The sequence below is a fragment of the Prionailurus bengalensis genome, chromosome A2 (assembly GCF_016509475.1).
Source record: "Prionailurus bengalensis isolate Pbe53 chromosome A2, Fcat_Pben_1.1_paternal_pri, whole genome shotgun sequence".
Classification (NCBI taxonomy): Eukaryota; Metazoa; Chordata; class Mammalia; order Carnivora; family Felidae; genus Prionailurus; species Prionailurus bengalensis.
This window is the reverse complement of record NC_057348.1, coordinates 38902058-38927977: the sequence shown is the minus strand read 5'-3', so window position 1 is coordinate 38927977 and position 25920 is coordinate 38902058. Positions and strand designations below refer to the sequence as shown.

At 47.4% G+C, this 25920-nt stretch overlaps 1 protein-coding gene across 2 annotated transcripts in view; it reads left to right on the top strand.

The window, feature by feature from the left end:
* The window catches only part of EIF4E3 (eukaryotic translation initiation factor 4E family member 3), a 66543-nt gene that overhangs the window by 25114 nt on the left and 15509 nt on the right, over positions 1–25920 (top strand). The window contains exons 1-2 of one of the 2 annotated variants that reach the window (XM_043587934.1): positions 1611–1805; positions 16942–17014. In XM_043587934.1, coding sequence (XP_043443869.1) covers positions 1633–1805; positions 16942–17014 — 246 coding nt within the window. In that variant the 5' untranslated portion in view covers positions 1611–1632. Of the gene's footprint in view, positions 1–1610; positions 1806–16941; positions 17015–25920 lie in introns of those variants that run through there. The other variant, XM_043587935.1, reaches the window with a different exon arrangement.

Here is a 25920-nt window from a genome sequence, read left to right as displayed (position 1 = left end):
TGAATTAATAAGTGTAAAATGCTCAGAACAGCCTAAACAATACCACATACACCTTTTCTTGAAAAAAAAGGGGGGGGGAGGAAAAATTAAACAAAAAACCCTGCCTCTAACCAAAAGGAACCCAAGGATCTCAGAGTTGGAAGGATTTTATAAATATGTCACTGCTTTCAGCATCGTATGTTGTATACAAATTGTGTTTGAAGTAGGGATCACAAAGCGTTGGTCTTGTTTAGCTTGTCATTTTATCTGAACTGAAATACCTTTTAGGGAAAGCACTTATCTTGGGATGCATAATAGGCATTTCCAATGCCTGTGAAGTCCCTGAACCCATCTGGTTTTACAGTTCTTTCATCCCACTGAATGCTCAAGCCGAGAGACGAACATATGCTGGGCCAGGGAGAAAATCTCTGAGAAGACGGAAATCCACATCCATGGCTGTTAAAGGCCAGAGAGGGACCTAACCAACATTCAAGCTTTGAGAGGGCATTCATGCCCATACCAGTTATGCCTGTGAGTTCACAGGCCCCCGTGTCTCTTCTTTTGAAAGAGAGTGACAGAAACCTGTCAAGGAGCTGTGCTGGGAGCATTGCTCTTACTTTGGACCCAGGAATCTTACGGCCACAGTGACATCCTCTGTCTTCCGAGGTTCAGAAAGCAGAGGGTTCTGTGTTCGAGAGTTCCTGGTTTCCTTCTTTGAAGGTGCTTTGGGGCCAATCTGGAGAACTTAGACTGACTCTGAGAACCTTTGTTTGAAGTTGGCCAGCCTTTGGGCCAGACTTGGTGCCTGACTATAGACATATGGTGGCCCCAGAAAGGCTGAGCTGGGAGCTCTGTTCCCTTAAAATTAGCTGAGTTGGGAAACATGCACACCAGGAAGAATACAGAACCGACCTATCACCACCTCATGCCCAAGTCAGAGGTTCCTGCCTTGTGTCTGCCCGGCCTCTCTTCCTGCACTCTTGGGCATTCCACTTTCTTTATCCACTTGGCCAGCGGTTCCCCTTGCCATCTATCTGTCACATCCAACTGTGCTTCCATCTGCCCTTCCATCGCTCCATCCTCCTCCAACCATCTGCCAGCTTTCCCACCCATCCTTCAGACTGCTGGTATTTCTACGCACCCCTCTTCGCCTCCCTACATGTGCGTCTGAAACTCCATCCACTGGTCCGTCTGTCCGTCCATCCCTCCATCTTTCCGGAGCCCGCCCATCCATCTCTCCGGCCCCCTGTCTGGCTGCAGAGTGAGCCCTCTCCTTGACCGGTCCTCTGTTCCCCGACCCCCAGAGCCCGCTAATCCATACCCGGCCGCAGCTCTGCCCTCCCGCAGGCCGGTCTGCCGTCGGTCCCCCCCGCCCCAACCCCCCGCCCCCGCCGCGGGATGCAGGCCGGTGCCAAATGGGCCCCGCAGCCCGCAGCGGGCCGGCCGGCTTCGGTCTGGCGGCCGGGTCGTGCCGTGCCCCCGGCGGCAGGCGGCGCGGCTCCCAGGCCCCGGCGGGCGGCGGGCCCGGGGCGGGGCGGGGCGCGCGGGGCGGGGCCGGGCGGCCGCGGCGGGGCGGGCGGGGGCCGGGGTGACTCAGCCGCCGCTCGCCCCGCGGTCCGCGCGTCCGCCGGCCTCGCAGGCGGGGCGGAGAAAATGGCGATGCCCCCGGCCGCCGTGCCCCCCGCCCGGGCCCGGGAGCCGCCGGGGCCCCGCGCCGCCGCCGCCGCCGCCGCCGCGCCGCCGCTCGGCCTGCAGCAGCTGTCGGCGCTGCGGCCCGAGCCGGGAGAGGTCCCGCTGCACTCGCCCTGGACCTTCTGGCTCGACAGGTGAGGGGGCGCGGGGCCCGCCGCGTCCGGCCCGGCCCCGCCGCCGCCGCCGTGCGCCCGCCCGGCCCGCGCCGCCGCTTTGTCTCGGCGCGGCCCCCCGGCCCCGCTCGGCGGCCGCCCGCGCCCCCAGGGCTCGCGCAGAGCCGGGTCGGGAGCCCGGGGCTGGGCCGGGGCGAGCGAGTGTTGGGCGGCCTCGGCTCCGCCCGGAAGGGCACAGGCGCAGCCCCAAAAGTTTCGGCAGCACTTTCCCCCCTTTCTTCCCCGCAAAGGAAGCGTGCCGGCGGGCGGCCGCCCTGGCCGGGCCCTGGGAGATGGCCCGGTCGGGGGTCGTCGGGTCCCCGCCGTAAAGTGGGGAGAGCGGCGCTGTCCTGGTTGCCCCCGCGGCGCTCCGGGGGAGCTCGGGACCCGACCTCCGCGGTGACAGCGCTCGGGAAAGCGGACCGGTCGGCCCCCTGGGAAGTGTGCCGGGGTGGCGCGGATCGCGGCCCAGCGGGGGCCTGCACCCCGCGCCCCACCGAAACCCGCCGACACCGCTTTGCGTTCTTGCTCAAACCCTGGGCAGGTCCTTCCTGACCACTTACGGTGCAGCCACGCGCCTTCTAGGCGCTGGGAATTCAACGGTGAGCAATACCTCACCTAGTCAGTAAAGCGGGGACAATTATGGCTCTCTCGGGGGACGGCTTAGGTGTCATCTCCTCAGAGATGCTTCCCTGACCGCCGTATCCAAATTAGCACACCCCAAACCTTGCAGTCATTCTGTGTTCCCCTGCTCTCGCTTATTTTGCTCTGTAATGCTTAATGCCGCCACATAGTATTCTGTATGAATCACTTTATTTTCAGTCTGCCTCAGTCCCTGGGTACTTTCTCCTCTGTTAAAAGCCAACGAGCAGGGACTTTGTCCTTGACTTTTGCTGTATCCCAGCACCTAGAACTGTACCTGGCATACAGCAGGAGCACGAGAAGTTTTTGACAAATGAATAAATTCACTAATGTGAAGCCCTTTTTGGTATCTGTCACCCAGTGGGTGCCCAACGATGACACCTCAAGGTTGTCCCAAGAGCTTATGGAAATTTTGATGACACTGTTTCTCTGGTTAAGTGTTAGGGAGGAAGGTATATGGCTGTTTTCTGTGAAATTTACTTAATAGACCCAAGTCACAACTTTAAAAGCCTTCCATAACATGCCTGCAAGATTTTTAAAAAGTAATAATCACCCTTTTAAGGGACATAAGTTCGTTCCTTTCTTCTTGTTGGAAATAGCACCCCTCTGTAAGAATTGAAACTCAGAGCCACTGCCTTTTCCGGGGACCCAAAGAAGTTGGGGGTGGGGTAGATTCAAGAGTCTCTTTATCTAAAACATTTTCACTTTCATTATGGGATGCTAAGAAAGCTTTTTACCGTCATAACGGGAGTGATTTTGGCAAACTTTAGCAGAATGAAATTATGTGTCTGTTTTCAAAGGTGCATTGTAACTAATGTTGTTACCTGGTATATGTTTTCAAGGTAAACCTGGATCTCTGGTCTATAATGGGGAAACTCTTGACTGGTGGAAACAGGCTTGAGGGAGTTTCTTTTTAAACAGGTCACAAATTAGCCTACTTAAAGGCACAGCATTTTAAGTATGGTCCAAGATTTTAATACTACATAACAGTAAATAACTTTCTAAGAATATCTGGGATCTTTTAGGATAAGAATGTAGTAACTTCATTGAAGACACAAACTCGAGCTCTCCTAGTCTGTATTTCTGCATTTCTGATCTCTGAAAGCCAGCAGTCAAATGAAATAGTGTCCATAGTGTCCAAATTTGTAATAGAAATAATTACATTAACTTAGAAAGTATAATTACTTCCAGCATTCTTCATTTGAATTCATTTTGCCTGACCACTCACCCATGGCTTTTATTGAGCTGTATTCCCTTCTCTGGAAGTCCCTTCTGTTTCTGTAGGTTGGTCTCCTTCCCTGTGGGGTTGTGAACACATTATGTTCTAGAAGTTCATTTGTAACCATTCCTCCCTAGGGAAACAGGATTCTATAGAGAGTAGTGATGTTCTCAGGAGAGCCTTCCAAAGCAACCTTCACCCCAGCATAGCTGATGTCCGCCACTGAGGGCATCAGTATCGAGTTCCACAGCACGTAGAGGCCTCCTTCCACATAAGACTGTCCTTTGGCACCTACTACCTACTTGTCCCTTTCAGCCTACTGTGTCGCCGTGGACAAGTGATCTAGTCACTCTAAACGCTCAGTTTCATTGTTTGTAAAATGGGAATAATCATAGACTATATCTCATGGGGGCTGTTCTAGGGATTATTGGATGAGCATAAAATACTCACATGCGTGCCTGGCATAGAATAAGTGTTTAATAAATGCTGACAACACTGTTACCTGAAGCTCCAAAATTACCACCTCACCCCCCCCCCCCGCCCCCGACCACACACACTAATAGTCCCTGGATGGAGCACCCTGTCTGAACTCAGTGCTAGGAGGCCAGCAACCTGAACTCATTTCCCCCCATGAATGAATGGGAGAGTCCCTTAGTAGAGTTAGTTGCATTTTCAATAGTAATTTCCAGTAAGTCCTTAGTTGTTGTTGTTGTTGTTGTTTTAAATTAGATGGTATGGCTAAGAATTTAAGCATATGGGGGTATAATTTTGGTTGGGGATGTAGGATGGAGACTTTTCCTCCCCTTTTCTGGGGATTTAAAGCCGCATCCTGTCTTGATCTTAGAGGCTACTCTTGGTTGCATGTCTCTCTCTGAGTGCTTTGTTTTCATCTCTCGTGGTGACCCCCTTTCCTCTGAGTATTGTCCATGGGACTCAGTCCTCTGGCCTCTTGTCCCCATCCACACCACACCAGTGATGCCGTTCAGTCACAAGGCTTTTAGTTCCATCACTTTGGTGGTGATTCCCACAGTTTTACACGTGTGCATCCGTCTCCTTCTCTCTGTCTCCGTCTGATACACATGTGAACTCGACACAAGTCAAACCACCTCTCCAGTTTCTCTCCCCAATTTGTCTTCCTCCATGTGTCCCATCTCAGATAAGAGCAGTTGACGGTGAGTCCATCCTTCCAGGTGCTCAGCCCCCGACTCTTGGAGACCTCTGTGACTCTCCCTTCCTTTTCTTCTCCTGTTCCTTCTCCCTCCCCTACATCCACTCTCAGCAGATGCTGTTGATTCTACCATCCAAATGTATCCAGAATCCAATGCATTCTCTCCACCCGCATCCTAAACCCTGAGCCACACCACCTCTCTCACCTGGGCCATTGCAGGAGCGTGCTGACTATTTTCCCTGCTTCTACCCTGGCCCCCACAGTCCCTTCCCATCCCAGCAGCTGAAGTGGTCCCTGTAATACCTAAGTGAAGGCCTTTCCCTTCTCTGCTCTCCTTTTTACTCAGAGCAAAAGCCAAAGTACTTACAATAGCCTTTGAGACGCTATAGCATTTCCTGTCCCCACCCACTATACCTTCCCCCTCCCTCCCCCACCCTCGTCTCCCTCTCACTCTTTCTCCTACCCTTCTAGGTCTTTCTCTATCATCCCAAGCATGGGCCTTTGCCACCAGCAGCCCCTCCTGCCTGGAATGCCCTTCCCTCACTCACCTGCTAGGACTGGGCTTTCCTCTCCTTTTGGTCTCTGCTCACGTGTCATCTTCTCAGCAGGGCCTTCCTTAACCACTGATGCAAAATGGCGCACACATCCTGACACACACTTCCCGTGCCCCTGACCCTCCTTTGTTTTTTCCATAGGAGCCTGCATTTGCAGGTCTCCTCTCCCTGGAATGTCGGCTTCCCAGAGTCCTTTCTGCATCATCCTGCCCTCAGCTCCTGGATCAGCAAGCACCTGGTACCAGCCACCCCACCCTGAATAGTTCAGGGTTGTGGGATTATACCCCGGGTGACTTCCTCTTCTCTGTCATGGTGGTTCATGCGATTCTGATGACCATCTGTAAATCTGCCTCCCTAGCCCTGACCTCTCTCCTGAGTTCTGGACACCCAGTCTACCACATGCTGCTTAGCAATACCACCATCTGACACATTTTTCAGAGTCGGAATTTCCGTTTGTTCCTTGACTCCTCTCTCAGGTACACTACTCCATCCAGTTCTGTGCTTCCAATGGCTGGTCCCCTGTTGGAAGTCTAATCCGGCCCCTCCCCTCCACGTCCGTGCCTCTGCAGGGCCTGGTGCTCTCTAGCCCCAGGTACGTGCTAGCCTGCCTGCCCCCAAGCTCTTCCCTTCTCCCAGCACCCCCCTACCTGGGCTTCGAGGCTTAGCCTTCTACACTGTACCTGGTCTTGCCACTCCAAACACCTACCTTTTCACCTGTGCCACAGCAGCGGATTGTGACTCTACCTGTCACCACCTCAGGGTGCCTCTGTTGTGGGCTTGTGTGCTCCCAGCAGGTGGGATTCTGGATCGCCACCCTCCTTTGACTAGAGCAGCTCTGATTGGTTTTGTTGGTGGTGGTTTATTTTAGAAACTGGCCACTCTAATTTGAAGAAAGCATTCCGCAGGTTAAAAACAAAAACAAAACCTAAAACCTGTAGGTCGCAGGTTATAAACGTCTACATTGCTGTTTTTAACGTGAAACCTACCTTGTTTTTAGCGTCATCCCCTGTATCTCCCCAACTCCGAAACACCACTCTCTATGAGTCTCCCTGGACCCAACGTGTTGTCTCTCTGGTAACCGTGGACTTGACAGCCTCTGATCTTTGTCTCATGATGTTCCTTCAGGTTGGGATGCCTCTCTCCCCTTTGTCTACCTAAAAGGCTGCCATGCATCCTTCAAGGCCTTGCAAAGATGCCAACTCTGTAATTGTCCTTAACTAGCCCTTGGCCTAGGCAGGATTCATCCCACCACCTCCTTTGTGCACCTGCAGCATTTTTTACAGGCCACTATTTATATTAAGAATTATTGATTGCTTCTCTGTCCCTCCTTCTTGACCATGAGACTTGGACTGCCTCATGTCTGGCTCCCTAGGAGTGGATATGACAGTGCACATAGTAGGTGCTTAGGGAGTATTTGTGTGCTTGTGTCTTTAGTCACAGAGGTAGGCCAATCACGTGAGCCTCCCACCAACCCACCCCAACGGGGTTTCCCTCCACCCAACCAGTGTTTTTCACACTGTCATCCCTCTCCACTTACATCTGAACCACCTGGCTGTGCCTCTTAAAATACAGGCTCCCAACCCCGCCCAGGACCTGCTCTTTCAGACCCCTGAGATGGAATGCACATTTGTGACAAATGCCTTACCCATCACACGTGAAGAATTACTGCTCTGTTTATGGATGAGGCTAACTGAGCATATCATTTGCCCATCCCCGTCCTCACCATTAACAGTACATGCACAATGACAGCATGGTTCTGGGCCTCCCGGAAGGGACGTCTTTTGTACCCCATGCTTCCTTAGCATCAGTAGAGAGTTCCAGGAGGTACCAGAGGGAGCCCCCTTTCACGGTGTGGTGCTTTCACATGCATTCCAATGGTGGGCTCCATAATAACAAATCTGATATGGGGATGAGGCCATGCTTGTTGGAGAGGAGCTCAATACCATCCTTGTTCATAGAGTGGCCTTTTGGGACCAGGCGAGGGTAGAAGACTGCGTGGAAGGCCATAGGTGACAGGGACAGAGTGGCTGGCATCTCGACTTTTCCTTTCCTGTTTTCATTTTTGCCTTTCTGAATCCACAGTCTCTCTTATTGTCCCAGGATTTTATTTTCTGGAAGGGGCAAAGGGTCTCCAGGGAGCTCAGGTGGGGAAAGGTTCTGAAGGAGGGGCTCACGACCTCAGTCTTTGAGTCATTGGTTCCTTCCCACAGGTAGGCTTGAAGGCCCTAAACATTCTCACCCAGGAAAGTTATAAGCCCTTCCCTGGCACTAGCTGCTTAAAAAGTGTATTTTCCTTCTTTTATTATTACAGATGCCATTTCCTTATTTCCAAACCTGAGACAGCTCGCAGGATGTCAGTGGTCTGGCATGGTGACAGTCCAAAACCTGGCCCTAGTGCTCCTGTCACCTCTGACACTGTCACACTTCTCTCCCACCCAACCTCTGTGTGCTCACGGAGTCGGTATATGCCAAGAGGGAAAGAGTTCCAGTTGCTAGTGTCCAGGAGCTTAGAGGCCAGGAATGAAAATAGATGGAAGCCTGGAAAAATAAAAATAAACGTGCAAAAATAAAGCATTTAGACTATGAAGCGTGTTTCAATAGACGCGTTATTAAATGTTCCTGATAGGCCCTGGACCATTTTTGTATGTGACTGTCAAACAGGAAGCTGGTGTGGCCGCAAGCCACAGGTGTGTTTAAAAGTGATTAAGTCGAGGGGCGCCTGGGTGGCGCAGTCGGTTAAGCGGCCGACTTCAGCCAGGTCACGATCTCGCGGTCCGTGAGTTCGAGCCCCGCGTCAGGCTCTGGGCTGACGGCTCAGAGCCTGGAGCCTGTTTCCAATTCTGTGTCTCCCTCTCTCTCTGCCCCTCCCCCGTTCATGCTCTGTCTCTCTCTGTCCCAAAAATAAAAAAACGTTGAAAAAAAAATTAAAAAAAAAAAAGTGATTAAGTCGAGGGGCGCCTGGGTGGCTCGGTCGGTTAAGCATCCAACTTCGGCTCGGTCATGATCTCATGGTCCGTGAGTTCGAGCCCCGCGTCGGGCTCTGTGCTGACAGCTTGAAGCCTGGAGCCTGTTTCGGATTCTGTGTCTCCCTCTCTCTCTGCCCCTCCCCTGTTCATGCTCTGTCTCTCTCTGTCTCAAAAATAAATTAAAAAAAACGTTGAAAAAAATTTAAAAAAATAAAAGTGATTAAGTCGAAATCAGCTTTCATGGAGTGAACGATTTAGGAGGGGTGCTCTTCATCACAGAACTGAGCCTGTCAAGACTTTCCCTCTCACTGCTGAGCCGGATGTCAGTAAATTCAACAAGACTGGCTTTATGAGACCTATCCCTGGCTTTCAACTCTCCCTCTCTAAGGTTGTTCCCTTGGCTCAAATGAAGTGGTCACTCATACAAGGTGGAATATTGTCAGTATTCATTTCTTTCACCAACCATTTATCATGTGCTTGGACATTGGGTGTGTGCATACGTTATGTGGATATATTGTACCATTTGCAAAATTTCACATCTTTTTCCACTCTAGCTTGTCAGTATTAATTCCTGTGTACTCTGTTGGGCTAGGTGCTGCCCTGGGTGCCGTACGTAATTACCCACAAGGTTCTCACAATGTTGCAGTAGGATGTGTCAGCAACATTTTACAGATGAGAAAGTTGAGGCCCAGAGAAGCACCTTGACTAAGGTTACCCAGCCAGTACAAAATGGAAACAGGATTTGAACTCAGGACTGTGTGTGACCCCAAGCACTGGTGTCCCTAGCCCTGTTGAACACCACTTCCTTGTGAACATGAACAATGAACGGGACACAATTCTTCCACATCTCATATCCCGAAATAAAGGAAGCTAGGTAGGACTTGAGAGGCAATCTGGTCCTCCCACTTAATTTCACAAACGAAGAAACCGAGCTCCTGTTTCATGGGGAAAAAATGAAGCCAAGGACTCCCTGCTTCAGAATTTGCAAAGAAGAGAGCCTTGCCTCAAATCCAGATTTAAGAGCTTGTGTCGGATTGTCCTTCACATTTAACGACAGCCTCATCTTGATCATCTCTTTGGGTGACGACAAAAAATGCATCTGTGGGAAGAGGGATTTTATGTGTTTTTGATGATGCTATCTGTAGTTCATTAGCTTTTACTTCCCAAGTTGTTAGCATTTCTTACGGTGACTTAATTTAGATGACACAGGCCAGCACATCTCAAACTTCAATATATATACAAATCCCATAGGACTCAGCAGGTGTCTAATGGGCCTGGAGATGCTGTCATTCTAACAAGCTCCCAAGCAACACCGCCAGTTAACTGACCACGCTTTGGCAAGGATGCAGGCAGGATTTGGGGAAACCCTTCCAGCATCTTTTCTTTCTAAGAAGCATCTCCAGGTGTCCAGGTCACTGGTAAGTGGTGCTGTGGCCTGCTAAGAGCTAGCCAGGTAACGGGCGAAGAGCTTTGCCTGGAGTATTCGCAAGGGCTTCTGTCTCCATGAATTATTCATGAGCCTTACCTGTAGCAACCGTATCTTTAATGGTGGGGTTGAATGGAGAAAGTGCTTTTGTATTGCAGGGAAGTAAACTGAGGATTGCAAGTTGCAGGAGGGTTGAGACTGCTTGGTGCAGAGTTGTATTCATGCCACCAAGCAGAGGATGGGTCAGGTAGTACGTGATCACTTCAGGCTCGTGGGAAAGAGCGAGGTTGCCAGCCATCCATGGTTCAAGTCCCAGCTCTGCCACTAGCCAACTCTGTGGCTTTGGCCAAGTCACCACCCTCAAACTTAGTTTGCTTTTCTGCGGAGTGGGTTTGCAACCACTGTTTACCTCATGATGTTTTAATGAGGGTGAAATGAGATAATGCATGCACATAACACGTGATACATGGCCTTTTCAAGTATTGGGGGCTCAGTAAGTATTTCTGGAATAAGAGAGAGGATAAAACGCCTTGGAGTATTTCAGACTTAAATTGAACTGGAAGGGTTCTGTCTTGTGAAATTCTCAGGGACCTGCTTTAATGAATCGATAAAGATGATTTGTAAGTAACACATTAGCTTTTTGCATGTAAATGGTGCTTACGTGTCTGTAAACCATTTAAGTAGAACTGTTGGTCCAAACTTATGGGGCTTCCTGCCTTCTCCTAACTCCCCAAATGAAAAGAAATTTTACATAAAGAGTCTTAAGATGCATTTCCTGTTATTCTGTTATGCAGTTGAAGACACACAGGAGTAATATAAAGCTGGATTTGCGAGTTTGCGGTGTAAGTAACATTAATAGTTCCCCTGACGTCTTTACACAAATCACCTACTTGGCAGACCTCGAAGGACCCCCTCTCACTTCTGCCCTAAACCATCACAGCTTCTCAATTAGCCAACTCGGAGTGGAAACAGCCCTCAGGGTAGCTCTGGCCTTAATCCCAGAGACACTGGCACCCGATGGGCTTTCTTTTCTGAAGAAGGAATACAGGAGTTTCTCAGCTGTGTGTGTAACTCTCACAGACTTGGGATTCTTGCTGGCTGCCCCACAGATTAGAAAACGTACTCAGTATCTCTCAGTTCTAATTGCATGCTCATCGGTTCCTGTTTTTCTGTCCCTGATGGTGATGATGATGATGGTGATGTTAGCCACAATTGCATACTAAATGCCACATGCTGGGTAAATGCTTTAAATAGAATTCGGTCATGTCATCTAAGTGGCAAAGCAATGGGTGATAGAAACCATCTTCTCAGAAACAGGAAGTGAGGGTCAGAGAGGGTCAGGCTTATCACCCAGCTGGAAGGTGGCTGAGCTGGGACTTGAACTCAAGTCCATTCATTCTAAAGATGATCCTCTTAGCCCCTCTGCTTTCCTGCCTGTGTTTCTTATTTGGTAAAGTATCTTCTCCTCATGTTCAGCCCCAGAAAATGCTGACCAGTACATGTGTTCTTACTGAATTGTGTCCCTTATATCACATTTTTGGATATCGTTATTGCCAGGGATTCTGGTAGCATCCATCCCAGCCCTGCGTCTCCACATCTGCCCCCTCCCTGCAGTGTGGCCAGATGGATGTTGGCAGGGGGATGACAGTCTGGAGCAGGTGGTGGGTTCAAGAAGGGAGTAGGTAGTCTAAAAAGAGATGAGAGAGGGATTTGCCGTTAAGAGGCCATGTGTGACCACCCATGATGGCAGTGACTGGTTTTTACTGGGAGCCATCCTTGTTTAAGAGGAAGATCATGGGCATGAGAGCTAGACAGATCAGGGAAAGAACCCAGATTTGCTACTTAAAAAGACTGAGCCTCAGTTTCCTAATTAATAAAGTGGGGATGATGACACCAACCTGACCGCGTTACTAAAGGATTGGAGACAATAGAAGCCAGACCCTCTCATATGACACGTGCTCAATAAAAGGAGGCCATTATTACATTAATATCATTAAATCAGAGGGAACACTCTTGGTGAACACTTCAAACTCCTTAATGTGATCCATCCAGAGGGCATTTATTGTTCCGCTCCTGTGTTCTCAGCTGCAGCTGTATACCTTGAAAAGGGGGCATAGAATTCAGAGAATGTGAAAATAGGTTCTGAGTCCCTGGTTCTGTGATTTCCCACCCCTCTGGCTGTGTGTCCTTCTAGGAAGGGTCATCGTCAACAAGTATATTCCTCTCATGGCTTTCTCTCCCACCTCATCCCTCCTTGGCAAAGAAAAGAGATCATAATTTCTTTGGCTTCAGGAATCTGGGGAGTTCAGAAAGCAGGGGTGCCAGTTCGAGAACGTAAACTTCATGAGGACTGGTCTTTGTGTAGAGTGATCACAACTGTGTCCCCATCAGCTAAAAGAGATGTGCAGTGAATCTTTGTTAACTAAATAAATTATAAATCCTCTGAGACTCTGTTACATGTTTCTGACAGGGGTTCTCAGCATGGACTCTGTTGACATTTTGGACTAGATAATCCATCGTTGGGGGTGAGGTGGATGTCCTGTGCCCTCTGAGAGGCTCCACAATTGCCCTGACTTCTACCTACTAGATGCCAGTAACGTCCCCCTCAATTGTGACAGTTGGACATGTCTCCAAATATTGCCACGTGTCCCCTGGGGGGGGGGGGGCATGCAACATCACGCCCAGATGAGTGCCTTCTTTGGTCTGCAGAGTGAGGGTTTGCTGAGGGTTCTGTTGAGAGGTTTGGGTTTGTAACATGAATGAGATACAAAGGTTTGTTAAAGATACGAGAATATGGTGTGTATGTGAGATAAGTAATAGTGTGTCTTTGATTTACCTCCGGGGCAAACATTTATCTTCCAGCCGGCACAAGTCTCTTTCAGAGTCACGGGGAGGAGGGGTGCAGGGCGGTCAGCTGCCAGGCCTGCAGCTCTGCCCCGAGCCACCCGCATTGCTACTTTAAGAAACAGTAACAGTAGACGATGCAGCTTCTGGTTCAACTTTGAACCGGCAAGTCAAGTACAGGCTGACCTGTTTACAAGGCAGATTATTTTAAAATCTCAGCTTGCTTATTACCCTTTTAAAATTGATTCTGTGGATATGACGCGGTTTTGCTTGTTAAAGATGTCCCAGGTCAGGCGTGAGGATTAGGCATAGTGGTGTTTTTCAGTGACCGTCGCAATCAGATTTGGCTCACAGAAGAATACCTTTCCTACGCTGGCCAAGCCAACCACTTTCTACTGTCAGGAATTCCGACAACACTGTTTCGTTACTTTGAAACCTGGATATTCAGAAGACACTCCGGCAGCAAGAGGAAACCTTGAAGATCACAGAATCCAACCTTCTCCATTAAGAAATTAGGAAACCGAAGCTGATATTTTTCCTTAAAATGCCAGTAAATCAGCATCACGAAATGTTAATCAGAAGACACCTATCACTGAGGGTGATCCTGTTGGTTTGTGTGAGAACTTTCTCTGCTCTACTGGAAAGACTCTTCCCACAAAGCTGGGTGGCAGGGATTCAGTACTGTGATGGAGGTGGAATGGTTAGGACCAGCAGGAGTGCAGTGCAGGGGAATGGTGGGCGCACGGGCGGGAGTGCAGTGCAGGGGGAAGGGTTGGCGCACTGGCTGGAGTGCAGTGCAAGTGGAATGGTTGGTGCACCTGCAGGAGTGCAGTGCAGGGGGAATGTTTGGAACACTAGGAGGAGTGCAGTGCAGGGGAAACGGGGAATTGTTACCACATTGGCAGGAGTGCAGTGCAGGGGGAAGGATTGGCGCACCGGAGGTATGGCAGTGCAGGGTGAGGGTGGGTGCCCTGGTGGGACTGCAGTGAAGGGGGAAGGGTTGGCGCACGGGCGAGAGTGCAGTGCAGGCGGAAGTGTGGGCGCATGGGTGGGAGTGCGGTGAGGGCAGAAGTGCTTTGCAGGGGCAAGGGTGGGCGTACGGGGCAGGGGGGCAGCACTGGGGGAGGGTGGGCGCAGGGGTGGGTGTGTAGTGCAGGTGGAATGGTTGGCACACTGGCAGGAGTTCGTTGCAGGGAAATTGTTAGCACCCTGGCAGGAGTGCAATGCAGGGGAATGGTTGGTGCGTCTGCAGGAGTGTAGTGCAGGGCAAAAGGTTGGCACAGTGGCTGGAGGGCAGTGCAGGGGGGAGGGTTGGCACAGCAGCAGGAGTGCAGAGTAGGGAAATGGTTAGCACACTGGAAGGAGTGCAGCACACCATCAGGAGTGCGGTGCAGAGGGTAGGGTTGGCACACTGGCACGAGTGCCATGCAAGGGCAATGGTTAGCACACTAGCAGGAATGCAGTGCTGGAGAATTATTAGCACACTGGCAGGAGTGTACTGCAGGGGAATCATTAGCAAACTGGCAGGAGTGCAGTGCAGGGGGGATGGTTAGCACACTGGTAGGAGTCAGTGCTGGGGGAATGTTTAGAACACTAGCAGGAGTGCAGTGCAGGGGAATCGTTTGCACACTGAGAGGTGTGCAGTGCAGGGGGAATGGTTGGGGCACATGCAGGAGTGTAGCGCATGGTGAATGGATAGCACGCCAACAGGAGTGCAGTGCAGGGGGAACGGTTAGCGCACAAGTAGGAGTGTCCTCACATACTAGCTCCTGATAATATTATCTGACCCAGACGGAGTTGCCTTGTTGTTGTACTCAAGAGCCCTTTCTGGACCCTGGAAACTAGATTTCTTTATAAGACTTAGTGAAACTGAGGGACCCTGAATGATTTTGTATGGTTGTCTCCTATACTAGAATGCAACTAAAAGACCACAGTGTGGATACAGAGGCATTTAAAAAGAGGCATTATAGGGGCGCCTGGGTGGCGCAGTCGGTTAAGCGGCCGACTTCAGCCAGGTCACGATCTCGCGGTCCGTGAGTTCGAGCCCCGCGTCAGGCTCTGGGCTGATGGCTCAGAGCCTGGAGCCTGTTTCCGATTCTGTGTCTCCCTCTCTCTCTGCCCCTCCCCCGTTCATGCTCTGTCTCTGTCTGTCTCAAAAATAAATAAAACGTTGAGAAAAAAAAATTTTAAAAAATAAATAAAAAAGAGGCATATAAAGGAAATATTCCTCAGTGACTTTTTCCAGGTAAACAGTATTACCTTCACATTGTATTAAGTTGACCTAATGTCTGAGGTGAGCTTTCCAGTTATACTCCTTCTGCACAGTTAAAAAATTGAAGTGTGATTTAAGAAATAGTGAAAATTTGAAACATACCGTTTTTAAAAAGAAGGAAAGACAAAGTACATTTCCTTCCTTTGAATCCTAACCTGTCTCCCACCCTGTTAGGGAAGGAGCCCTGTATATACTCTCCTATGTGCTTTGGGTAATCCAGGGATATATCCTGCTGGGCATATTTGGTGGAGAGGTCAGCTAAACTTTTCAAGTGAAAAGAAATAGACATTGGAATAAATGCCAGTAGGTTTTCATATAAAAGTAATAGATTTCCTCATGTGAAAATCTATTCAGAAAAGGTTCAAGGTCTGTCTCGGTTTTTTTGTTCAATCTTTTTATAACTTAAGCCAAAAGCAGCAGAACAACCTGCATTAAATAGTAAATTAGTATTTATCCAAGTCAAGGCAGTCTCTGTGGGCTGATGGATTGATTGATCTGGGGCCCAGTCACTGTCAGAGTTAGGTGTTGATTGAATACCTCACTGTTCACCACACTCTTCAACATAGTTATTTTAGCCTTCAGGTCTGGCAAGAAAATGCAATCATATTGGTTATTGCTTTAAAAAAATGTCCAGCATATTTATAAACAACTAGAAAAGAGTCGTAAACACTTGGGTTAGATTTATTTATCAGATTTCACCTACTTAACATGGTCCTTTGTTTGCCCGTAAACTGGTCCATAATTGTTCTTCCTGAGTGACCTTCAAACAAGGGAATTGTATTCAGAAATTATTTTTTTCTATTCCAGTTAGATACCAGAGAGCATTTACTGGCCCATAGTTCCAGAATTATACTCTGTAGAACCCTGCCACTCATACCTCATGCCCACCCTACACCTGGGCATGATCCTTTCTTTGCTGTCCTTTCTGCCTCTGTGCTCTGTGAGTTTTGTGTGTATCTCAAGCGTGCAATGGTTTAACAGCTCTCCAGAAAGCGCAATGCCTTCAGGTTGCATGGGAGCTGTGTCTCTGCAAGTGGCCAGTAAAGATCATTTTTTACAGATGCCTGATCCTAGTGGGTCAACCATGAACCAGCATGTTCTCCTCTCAGCAAACCCCATTTCTCACCTCACAACCAGACATGGGGCTTTCAAGCTTTACTTGAGGGGTGAGTTTTCATCTTTGGCCTGACACACCTGAATCCCAACGGTCTTGAGCAAGAACTGGTAATTCAGTGTAGGGAGAAAGAAAAGGTGGCAGGAACTGAGAGTCTTAGCTTCTAAGGATTGATGAGACGGAGTCATGTTGCCCCCAGTCCCAGGAAATGGTGCCGGATTTTTTCTGGTGAATAAACCTGTAGTATGTTGCCATCTAGTGGAACATATGGCAAACTAAAGATTAATGTATTCTGACCGCAGAGTTCCCCAGAGCTAATTCAATCAGCCCGAGAAAGTAACTGAAAGAATTTTTCTAAAAGGAAGTGTTTTGGAAATGTATGCAAATTTCAGGTGAAACTACAGTTGACTTTTAGTGATGGTGTTTTCTTAAAGTTGCCAAAAGGTTGCTCTGTTTCTTAAAGAGTTTGTGAATATTTACCACCGGGGAACTGACAAGTTTTTCAAACCTGTATCCCGGCAATGATCCTGCAATTTACGTGTCATCTACCTGCACAGTAGGCCTCGTTTCTTTTCCACAGTCCTAGCAAAAGGTTTGGTTGTGACAAGGCGATTTTAGTGCTTTTTAAAATGTGGTTTTTTTTGAAGTTTCCAATATTTTTTTAAATACATTTCCTTTAAAAAAATTGTTTTTAGTTAAATTTCCACAGAATAAACATGCTTACATTTAGGAGAAGCAAACACATGACTTCACAAAGTAGGAATTTCACATCTTGAATTCTAAAGCACATCCCAGAAAATGCCTGATTCTGTGGTTTCAGACCTAATTTGTGCAAAGACCTGCAGACTTCTTTCAGGAACATTGACTACTTGTTTTCTCTTGTTTCTTTGCTCTTTTGCTTTTGTTCGCTCAGATCCCTCCCTGGTGCCACAGCAGCTGAGTGTGCCTCGAACCTGAAGAAAATCTACACGGTGCAGACAGTCCAGGTAAGACGTCCAGGAAGTGGACGTCCCAGGTGAACGTGCTGTATGTTGGACCTCTAACCTTCCAACCTGAAACGGCTGCCGTGCTGGCCGTCCCCACCCAGGGTTCTGACATCGGGTGTCAGCTCTCAGGTCCAAGTTGGTAGAGCCGCGCTCAGCTACGTGTAACCCAGAGGCTGGCCCAGCGCACGTCCAAGTGGCCTGCTCTTCTCTTGGTGACCTGCTGAAACTTAGTTCCTACCTAAATCCTTCACAGACCCTCAGGGGCAGCAGGCTGTGGTGCGTCCTTACATGGATGTGTGCCCCCATTCAAATACCAGCCTGGCCACTCCCTCTCTGGGTTCTCTTACCCTTCTCTGAGAGGCAAAATCATATCCCTGCAGAGTCATCTAAGGTTATAGGCCACCTAGGAAGAGCAGGCAGGTATGAAGCATCAAAGTAGAAGGTCTCAAGCCAGTTTCCTGCTTCCATCATCCTAAATTGGGCAAGTGTTAACCCTTTTAATTTCTGCAAACATTGGTATGATGATAGCACCTACCTCCGGAGTGGTTGGAAAGAGTGAGCAAGATAATGTTTATACCCTGCTTAGCAGAATACCTGATACACGGTAGGTTCTCAACACATATAAGCTTAGATCTGTTAGTTCTTTCTCTGGCCAACTCTTATGAAGAAAATTTCCAAAAACCCTGGTTTATTTGGTTGAGCATATTTCCATTTTCTTCAAAAGCAAAGTCTATCAAGTTTATCCCCCTTTTCGAGGTTAATATAGTGTTTTAGACAGAATAAGGATTTTAAGGCTGCTTTATTCTTGGAATGACTAGTTGTCTTGAATTTTCTGGAAGGGCAAGCTTTGGAGTTTTCCTGTTGTGCCTCTAAAAATGTATTAGCAATTCCATGAGACGGGCATCTAGATTGTGTCCCTTAGGCAGTTTCTCATACTCAAAAGTAGCACAAAGATCTTTTTTCAGACACTTTTCCCAGTATTTGGTTCAGAAAATTTGATGTGCCCGGTTCTGTGGTCCTGGGAATCTGATTTTAAGGTGTCATGCCTGGTCACTGAGCCGGGTGTAAAAACACAGCCCAGACCACAGGCCATGTCTGTTCCAATTGAGAAAATGACGTAAGCATGTGGAAGGCGAAAGAACAGAGCTGCTGTCAATAACCATGCGGTGCCAAGTACAAGCAGTGTCACAAGGCAGCACGTGGGCCCCCGTCCAGAGGGATAAGTGCTCTCATATTCCGGGAAAGGCTTCCCCTCGCTTCTTCCCTGCGGTGATGTTGCGGACTTTCGTCACCTCTTCCCTAGCAGTCGTTGTACAGATCTCAGAGCACTTGATTTTGAAGCCTGTCTCCACATGAAAGTCCATAGATTCCTTTGACTTTTTCCACCCCATGATGACGTTGGGTCATCAGAGCTCCACCTGGGATTCCAAGGCAACATTGGTGAAGTCAGATCAAGGGGTCCATCTGTTTCCCTGACCCTGCATGACAACAGAACATTGGGTTGGACTTTGGTATCCTGCAGCAAGTTAGAGCCTTCAGGGACCAATTTAAAGTACCCAGGCTGGCACATGCTGGGAAATACTGTCTTGAATACTCTGTTAGGAGATAATTTAAATTCAGTAAACGTAGATTTCGTAAGTATGCAGTTTGATAAGTTTTGACAAAGGTATGCAGATGTGTAACCATGACCCAGATCAAGATAAAAAGATTTGCATCTTTAGAAAGTTCCTCTGGGCCCTTGCATTCAGTCTTTTTCTTCTAGAACCAAGCACTGTTCATATTTCTATCACCATAGATTTGTTCTGTCTTTTATTGAATGTCGTATAAATGGAATAACACAGTACCATACTGTATTGTGTCTGGTTCCTTTCCCTCAGTAAATACTGAAGGAGTGAATGAATGAATGAGAAGTTAATAAATGAACCACTTTCCTGAATCACAACTGACTGCTTGTATAAGGATCCTTTAAGCTGTAGGCCACGTTCTCAATGGAGGCAAAAAGTGATCCTTGGTGGGGTAAAAAAAAAAAAAAATCCCACTCTTTTTATACATAAATCAGACATATATATACAGCACATAAACAAAGATATGGCTTTGCTGTGGTATTGACCTTTCACAAGGGAGTGATTAGCACAAGAGGCTCTTTTGAGGAGGCCTGGAGAGGTGTGATAATGAAACACTGTCCTTAGTGGTCAGGAAGTTCTTTCCTATCTCTGATGCCTCTGCCCCCCTGTTTCCTCATCTGTAAGACTGAGATAATTGCAGTGCCTGCCTCCCTAAGGTTGAGCAAGGTTTTGATGAGCTTGTGTACGGTTCCTGGTGGTGCTTGGCACTTAGTAAAGCCTTTGGACGTTGGCAGCTTTTACTAAAGTGGTGTTGGATGCTACCCCTTGGCCTCATCAGTTGACTGGCGAGGATGTGGGTGACGGTGTAGAGCGGTCACACTGCCTGGGTTTGTATCCCGTGTCTGCCGCTTACGGGGTCGGGCAGGTTGCTTAACTTCTCTGTACCTGCTTATTCATCTTCAAGATGGGGAGAATCTTGATACTGATTGTATCATGAGGCCCTGAGAATGAAATGGCACAAGGAGGTAAAAAGCGCATAGTAAGTACCTAATAATAATAATAATAATAATAATAATAAACCTCACCTGCCATTATTCACTTACTTCTGTTGGAACATCTTTTTGTAGTTTCCTCAGTCACATTTTCTGTCAGAAAACCACATAGCACTACTTGTAGATTATTTATTTCAAGGTATTATTCCCCAGAGTATGCCCCTACTGACACCTCTACTCACGACAACATATTTAACCTGTCAGTAACTCTGAGGATTCCAGTCTGTGAATGTCCTAAACATTTGCGAATAGTCCTTAGTATTTAACAACTAGCTTTGGTGCCAATTTTAATTCATTTGAGGACATGCCTTGGTTCCCCTGTGTTGTTATTCTGTGATTATGTGTTGATTTTTGGACCTTCCCTCTTTCAGCACTAAAAAACTCATTCCTAATTGTGTCCTTGATTTTTCCCCATCCCTGTTGGGATGAAATATGAGAACCATGTGTTATTAATGACTGCTTTACATATAAGGATATAATATGTCTTTTTGTACTTTGAAGCCCTTCAGCAAATCAGAGATGTTGATGGGAGTCGGGGAGGAATGGTTATTCCCATTTATTAGCTGGAGACACTGATACTGAGAGGTTAGTGCTCCGAAACATCTAGTGGAAACAGCCAATCTTGCCACGTCTCAGGGACTAGAACTCCCGCCCCTTCTAGTTCAATTCTTTTTCTTTCACTCTGCCCTGACTGAGAAGGTGGGGAGGCGCGTGCCTCCAGACGGTCCACTGACCCCTGCTGAGGACACTCTCACTGTAGCCAAGAATAATTCTCTTCGCTTGGAGTTAAATTTATTTCCTACTTTCCTGCCTTTCTTGGAAAATTCCATTTTTCATCTAGTTGTGTTTTCCAGATGCTTATTGATTCCTTTCACTCTTTTGTAAACATTTCCAAACTTCCCACATTTCTCCTGTGTTTTTACGTCCTGAATGGACACAGTACAGAATAGGACACAACTTCTGAACACGCCTGATTTTGCCTGTGAGACAATGGAGAGCTACCTGCCAAATGTGATTTGCAAGAGAGGGCTCCCTCGTCCCCACTGTCTTTTAGCTTTCCTGCCACAAAACCAGCATTTCCACCCATGAAAACTCATTGCTCTACAACACTCTATCCCGTGTCGGCCGTCCGGGTTATCCCCTTCAAGATTTGGCCATACTGTGTTCCACCGGTGCCATGTTCACCCCGGTATTTCCTATAAGTTGGCTGAGTTTTTCCTTAAATTTACATAATACAGAAACTTCATATTTCTTTTGTAGGTGGATATCCAGCATCGTTTATCCTAAACAGAAAGTCTTCATCAGAAATACATACAATCTGTTAAAATCAAGAGTGTTCCTTCTGTACCTGTGTACTGCCAGTGGTAATCAAGACATCATCCCTCATCAGAAGGTGTGGGATGGCTGTGCTCTTACGGATCAGTAGGTTAGGGCGACAGATTGCCTTCCACATCACTGGGGAGTGAGGGCTGTCACTTTCAAAAGGAGAGGTGTGGGGCGCCCGTGTGGCTCAGTCGGTTAAGCTTCCAACTCTTGATCTCAGCTCAGGTCATGTGAGCACCCTCCCCCCGCCCCCCCCCACACACCATGTCTGGCTCTACGCTAACAGTGTGGGGCCTGCTTCTCTCTCTCTCTCCACCTCTCTCTGCTCCTCCCCTACTTGTGCTCTTGCTCTCTGTCTCTCTCTCTCTCATAAACTTAAACAAACAAACAACAGGAGAGGTTTATAGGTCAGTACTGATAATGAAGAGTGATGTGAAGATTGATTCAAATTTTGAACACAAGGGCAGCCCGCAGTGGGTGGCATCCTGCAATGGAATGGCCTGGAATGAACCATTTGGGTGAAGGGAGGGGACCGAGGTAAGAAAGAGACCCTCAGTGTCTCCGCATTGAAGACAGACAAAAGGTACTGCAGCCAGGACTGCTTCGTGGGTCTGTGGAGCACAGACTTAATTTCAGGTTAAGGCAGGTTTCTTTATCATCTAATTTATTCACCATGTGTATAATGAGATCAACATTTATAGTAACTGTCCATTTGTGCCAACATAGAACTGCAGTCAGGTTACCCATGATCCTCTCTCTCTGCTGGGGGCCCTCGTATGGGTGGGGCTGAAGGGGCAAATTAAATCTTGCAAAGAAGAGTAATTTAGTCACTTCAAATGTAAAACCTGGTCTCTGAAGGGGATCGGAATATGCCACCCCCTAAAATGCCACTTTAGCATAAGAATTATTTTGAGCTGGAGACAGTTGAGAAACAGCAGACACAAGAGGAGCCCTCTACCCTCCTGTCTGCCTGACATCAGGGCATACATTTCCCTTTTAAGGTGGCGTAAACTTCCATTTGTAAGAGTATCCCCCTTTCTTGTCACTTGAGTCTGCATAGCAAACCTTACTCAACAGCCATCTCTACCATATATGTCCTGGTCACCTCCCCGACTTGCCACCTGTCAGGAGCCCCGAACCCCTTCTCCTTCGGCCAGTCACTTTTCACAGTGTATCACCCTTCATTATAGTAGTGTATAAGCTCCTGAGTCCAACCACTTTCTCTGGGCTTTCACTTTCATTCTGTGAAGGCCCTGTGCACTTAAAAGTATCAACATTGACAAAGACACATATACCTGCGGGCCTTATTCAGGAAGCCAGATGCACACAGCTCTGATGTCTTTCCCCAGGCTTTTCTGGGGGCTCTCTCCTCTCAAAGTTTGAATTCCACTTAGCTCCCCAATCCAGACTTTGCATTTTATTCAGTGACTTCCTGTGTGGTGAGAGATTGCCCTAACACCCTATCCTTTATTTTATCATCAAGCGATGACCAGACCTCTAAACTTTGGTTCTCTCTGTAAGCCAGGCCTTTTTGGAATTCAGAGCAAAACCCCTTTCTCTATCAAGTGCCCAGCTCTTGCCAATCAGAAGCACTTGGCTTTCAGCCTGTTGTGTCTGCTGTCAGTTAAAAATGTTCTCTACGTTCTTCAGTTGTCTTCTTTGTTCTGGATTCTTTCTGCCTTCCTCACAAATATCGTGGATCCAGTCGGTGGGAAGCAAGCTCCAGACAACTAGAAATTCATTCCCAATAAAGGAAAATATTTGCATATTATTTTTAAAAAAATACTCTTCTGGGGTACCTGGGTGGCTCAGCTGGTTAAGTATCCAGGTCCTGATTTCGGCTCAGTCATGGTATCAGGGTCCTGACTTCATACCCTTTGCTAATAGCATGGAATCTCTCTCTCCCTCTCTTTCTGCCCCTGCCTCCTCTCAAAATAATTAAATGAACTTAAAAAACTGCTCTCCTGCTTCATATGCTATGGCCCTTAAGAGAAATTCTGAATTTTGTTTTTTGGGGGGAGGGGGTATAATTTGCTGGGCATTTTTGTTTTGTCTTACACCCGGTTGCCTGTCACAGCATGGCATTGTTTTCTTCTCTAGTATTTTCAAGTATATTGTCTTTTTCTATTCTTGAGAACATTCCAGTAGAAACTCGAGGAGGAAATGTGTCAGTTTTTCTGATAGTGAATGATGATCTGTTTGGCAGACAATGGTCAGGTGGCTCCAATCAGAACTGGAGGATTAGGGATTCATCAAGTGGTCACTACTGTCTAGTGAGTCTAACCACATCTTGCTTCCTTACTTTAGGCAGATCACAAACTTTGACTTCACCTTGAATCATTAAATTATGCAATGAAATAGCTGTTATCTGCTCATTATGTGGAGAACGAGGTTGGGTTTCAGGGGCCCCATGAACTGTGAAGGTGATCCTGAGAACCATGGTCCTAAATCCAGGTAGACTTGCTTGGATTTTCACCTCCACTGATGAGCCTGCCTCCATTCAAGGAAGGTGCCAGAATGATGCTTGAGAACGTACCCACCAAAGCGCAGACTGCAAGGGCAAGTCTGGCCCTCATATATGCAGTTCTGTTCCCCCAAGGACTCATCACAGTGCCCTGCCCCTCACTGGTGTCTGCAAATGTTGAGCAAACGAATGATACCTGACTCTTCTGCCTGTCCTTATCCTTGAGTGATCATTCAGGCTTTTGGAAGAAGCACTTAAGCACTGTACAGAAACATTGTGCTTACGTCTGCTTCAACCTACTATTTGCAGGCCGCTTAGAATTAATGATGAGAGTTATAAGAATCCTAAAAGCCATTTGGCTTTTGAAATCTATTTGCAAGTTTCTATCTGTAGTAAAATTTAGGTGCTTGAACAAAAATAAAAATGTGTTACAGAGAATATCATCATGAGTTCTCAAGCTTCCAGTGAAATAGCTCTTTTACTTCTGTGGGTAGGGCGGTGTAAGGAGCTGGGCAGGGCTGGATTCCTTCCTCAAGCTGTTTCACCCTCATGCATACGGTCGTCTCCCCTTGTCCAACAGGAAGACATTCCGAGGCCTCCTGTGGATGCCTAAAACACTGCCTTGTGCTGAAGCTTACATATACAAAGATTTTTTTTTTTCCTGTGCAAACATACCTATGATAAAGATGAGTTTATAATTAGGCACAGTAAGAGATTAACAGCAGCGATGATAAAATAGAACAATTATATACACTATACTGAAAGTTACACGAATGTGGTCTTTCTCTGTCTCTCAGAATATTGTCCAGTAGTCAGCCTTCTTGTGATGATGTGAGATGATGAAACTCCCACATGGTGAGGTGAATGACAAAGGCCTGTGACATAGCCACTAAGCTACTATGGAGACCTTCTGCTCTTATGTCAGAAGGAAGACCATCTACTTCTGGACCACAGTTTACCACGGATAACTTAACAAATATTCCACACATTGGATAAGGTTTGCAACAAGGAAACAGACCGGTTTAGTGCCGCAGATTTTAAACGGGGCTCTTTTCAACGGCATCACCAGATGTTTTGCTCCTGTTTTGTGTTCACACACAAACTTGTAAATATGTGCCTTGACAAGTACCTTAAGTCAGAATTCAGTCTATTGCTGTAACTTCTTGGGCTGTAGTCTCCTGTCAGATGTGCCAAGCCTAAAAAAAATCAGCTGTCTGGTTTAAAAGAGAAAGTTTTACAGCTACAAACCTTAGCACGATCCTTCGAGTGTTTTCTTTCTGGATGAGGAGAATATTGTGGTGTTCTTTTCAAGGTGCTTCAGACACTCAGTGAAATGCCAGGATACGAGAACTTTGGAAGGGGGGGGGACAAGGGCAGGTGCTTTGTTTTGGGTGCCCCGTTAGGAGGCGTGAAGGTTAACAGCACCAAAGTCCTCTTAGTAAAGGAGGGATTTTTATTCTAGCATAATTTGATCCATAAACTCTACACAGGTCACTGCCACATCATCGCACAAGTCCCAGACTAGAGCTAACCAGCATGCTCAATGTGGTTAAGGGCATTTCCTGGCAGGAAGATATCTCTAGCAGGCATCCCTCATTCTGTGACTCCTTGACCTGGTCTGTGGCTTCCAGGATTGGAGAAGGATGTGCCTAAAACATATAGTAACGTTTTCAAAGGAAATAGCATAGTATTTAAGAGCACACATTTTGGGGAGCACTAGGTGTCTCAGGCAGTTAATCCAGGTCATCATCTCGGGGTTCCTGAGTTTTGAGTCCCACATCCGGCTCTGCGCTGACAGCTCGGGGCCTGCTTCAGTTTCTGTGTGTGTGTCTCTCTCTGCCCCTTTCCCACTCGTGCTCTCGCTCGTTCTCTCTCTCTCTCTCTCTCTCAAAAGTAAATATTAAAATATTCTTGGAAAAAAAAAGACACGTTTTGCAATCTAATTGTGGGGTTTCAAATTCACTTTCACACCCCAGACAGATATTGGAGCAGTGTTACCATCTCCACCAGTAGCAAACCATTATAGGGCGAATACCTCCATAAAGACAGATACCTGTTTGGGGGACTGCTGTTGTTACCACTGACCTATTTTCAGCTCTTCCCTATGTAGCACCACTTTTGTATAAGGATCAAGATATTCTTGATAAATCTACTGCCAAGTAGTTTTCTCTTCTGTTTTTTTGTCAGGTGGTTTTCTGACTTAAATTTTGTCTTACATTTCATTGCAGGTGCTCTTGCCATTAATTTGGCTTTAACTTTTACACCGACAGGCTTGAACACCTCATAAGGAGTACCATCCAGCCTACATAAAAATTTCCTTTACTGATATTACCCCATTGAAAAGGCCCCAGGATTTATTTTTCTAGTTGTTCTGTTAATTGTGCTTTCCTCACATCTACTAGGAAACCCAGCCAATCCCCCTTTACTGACCTCACCACACAGAGTGATAACTCTTGTTTGCCTAGTAATTCTACACACAGAGTAGATGATGTAGTGGTACTA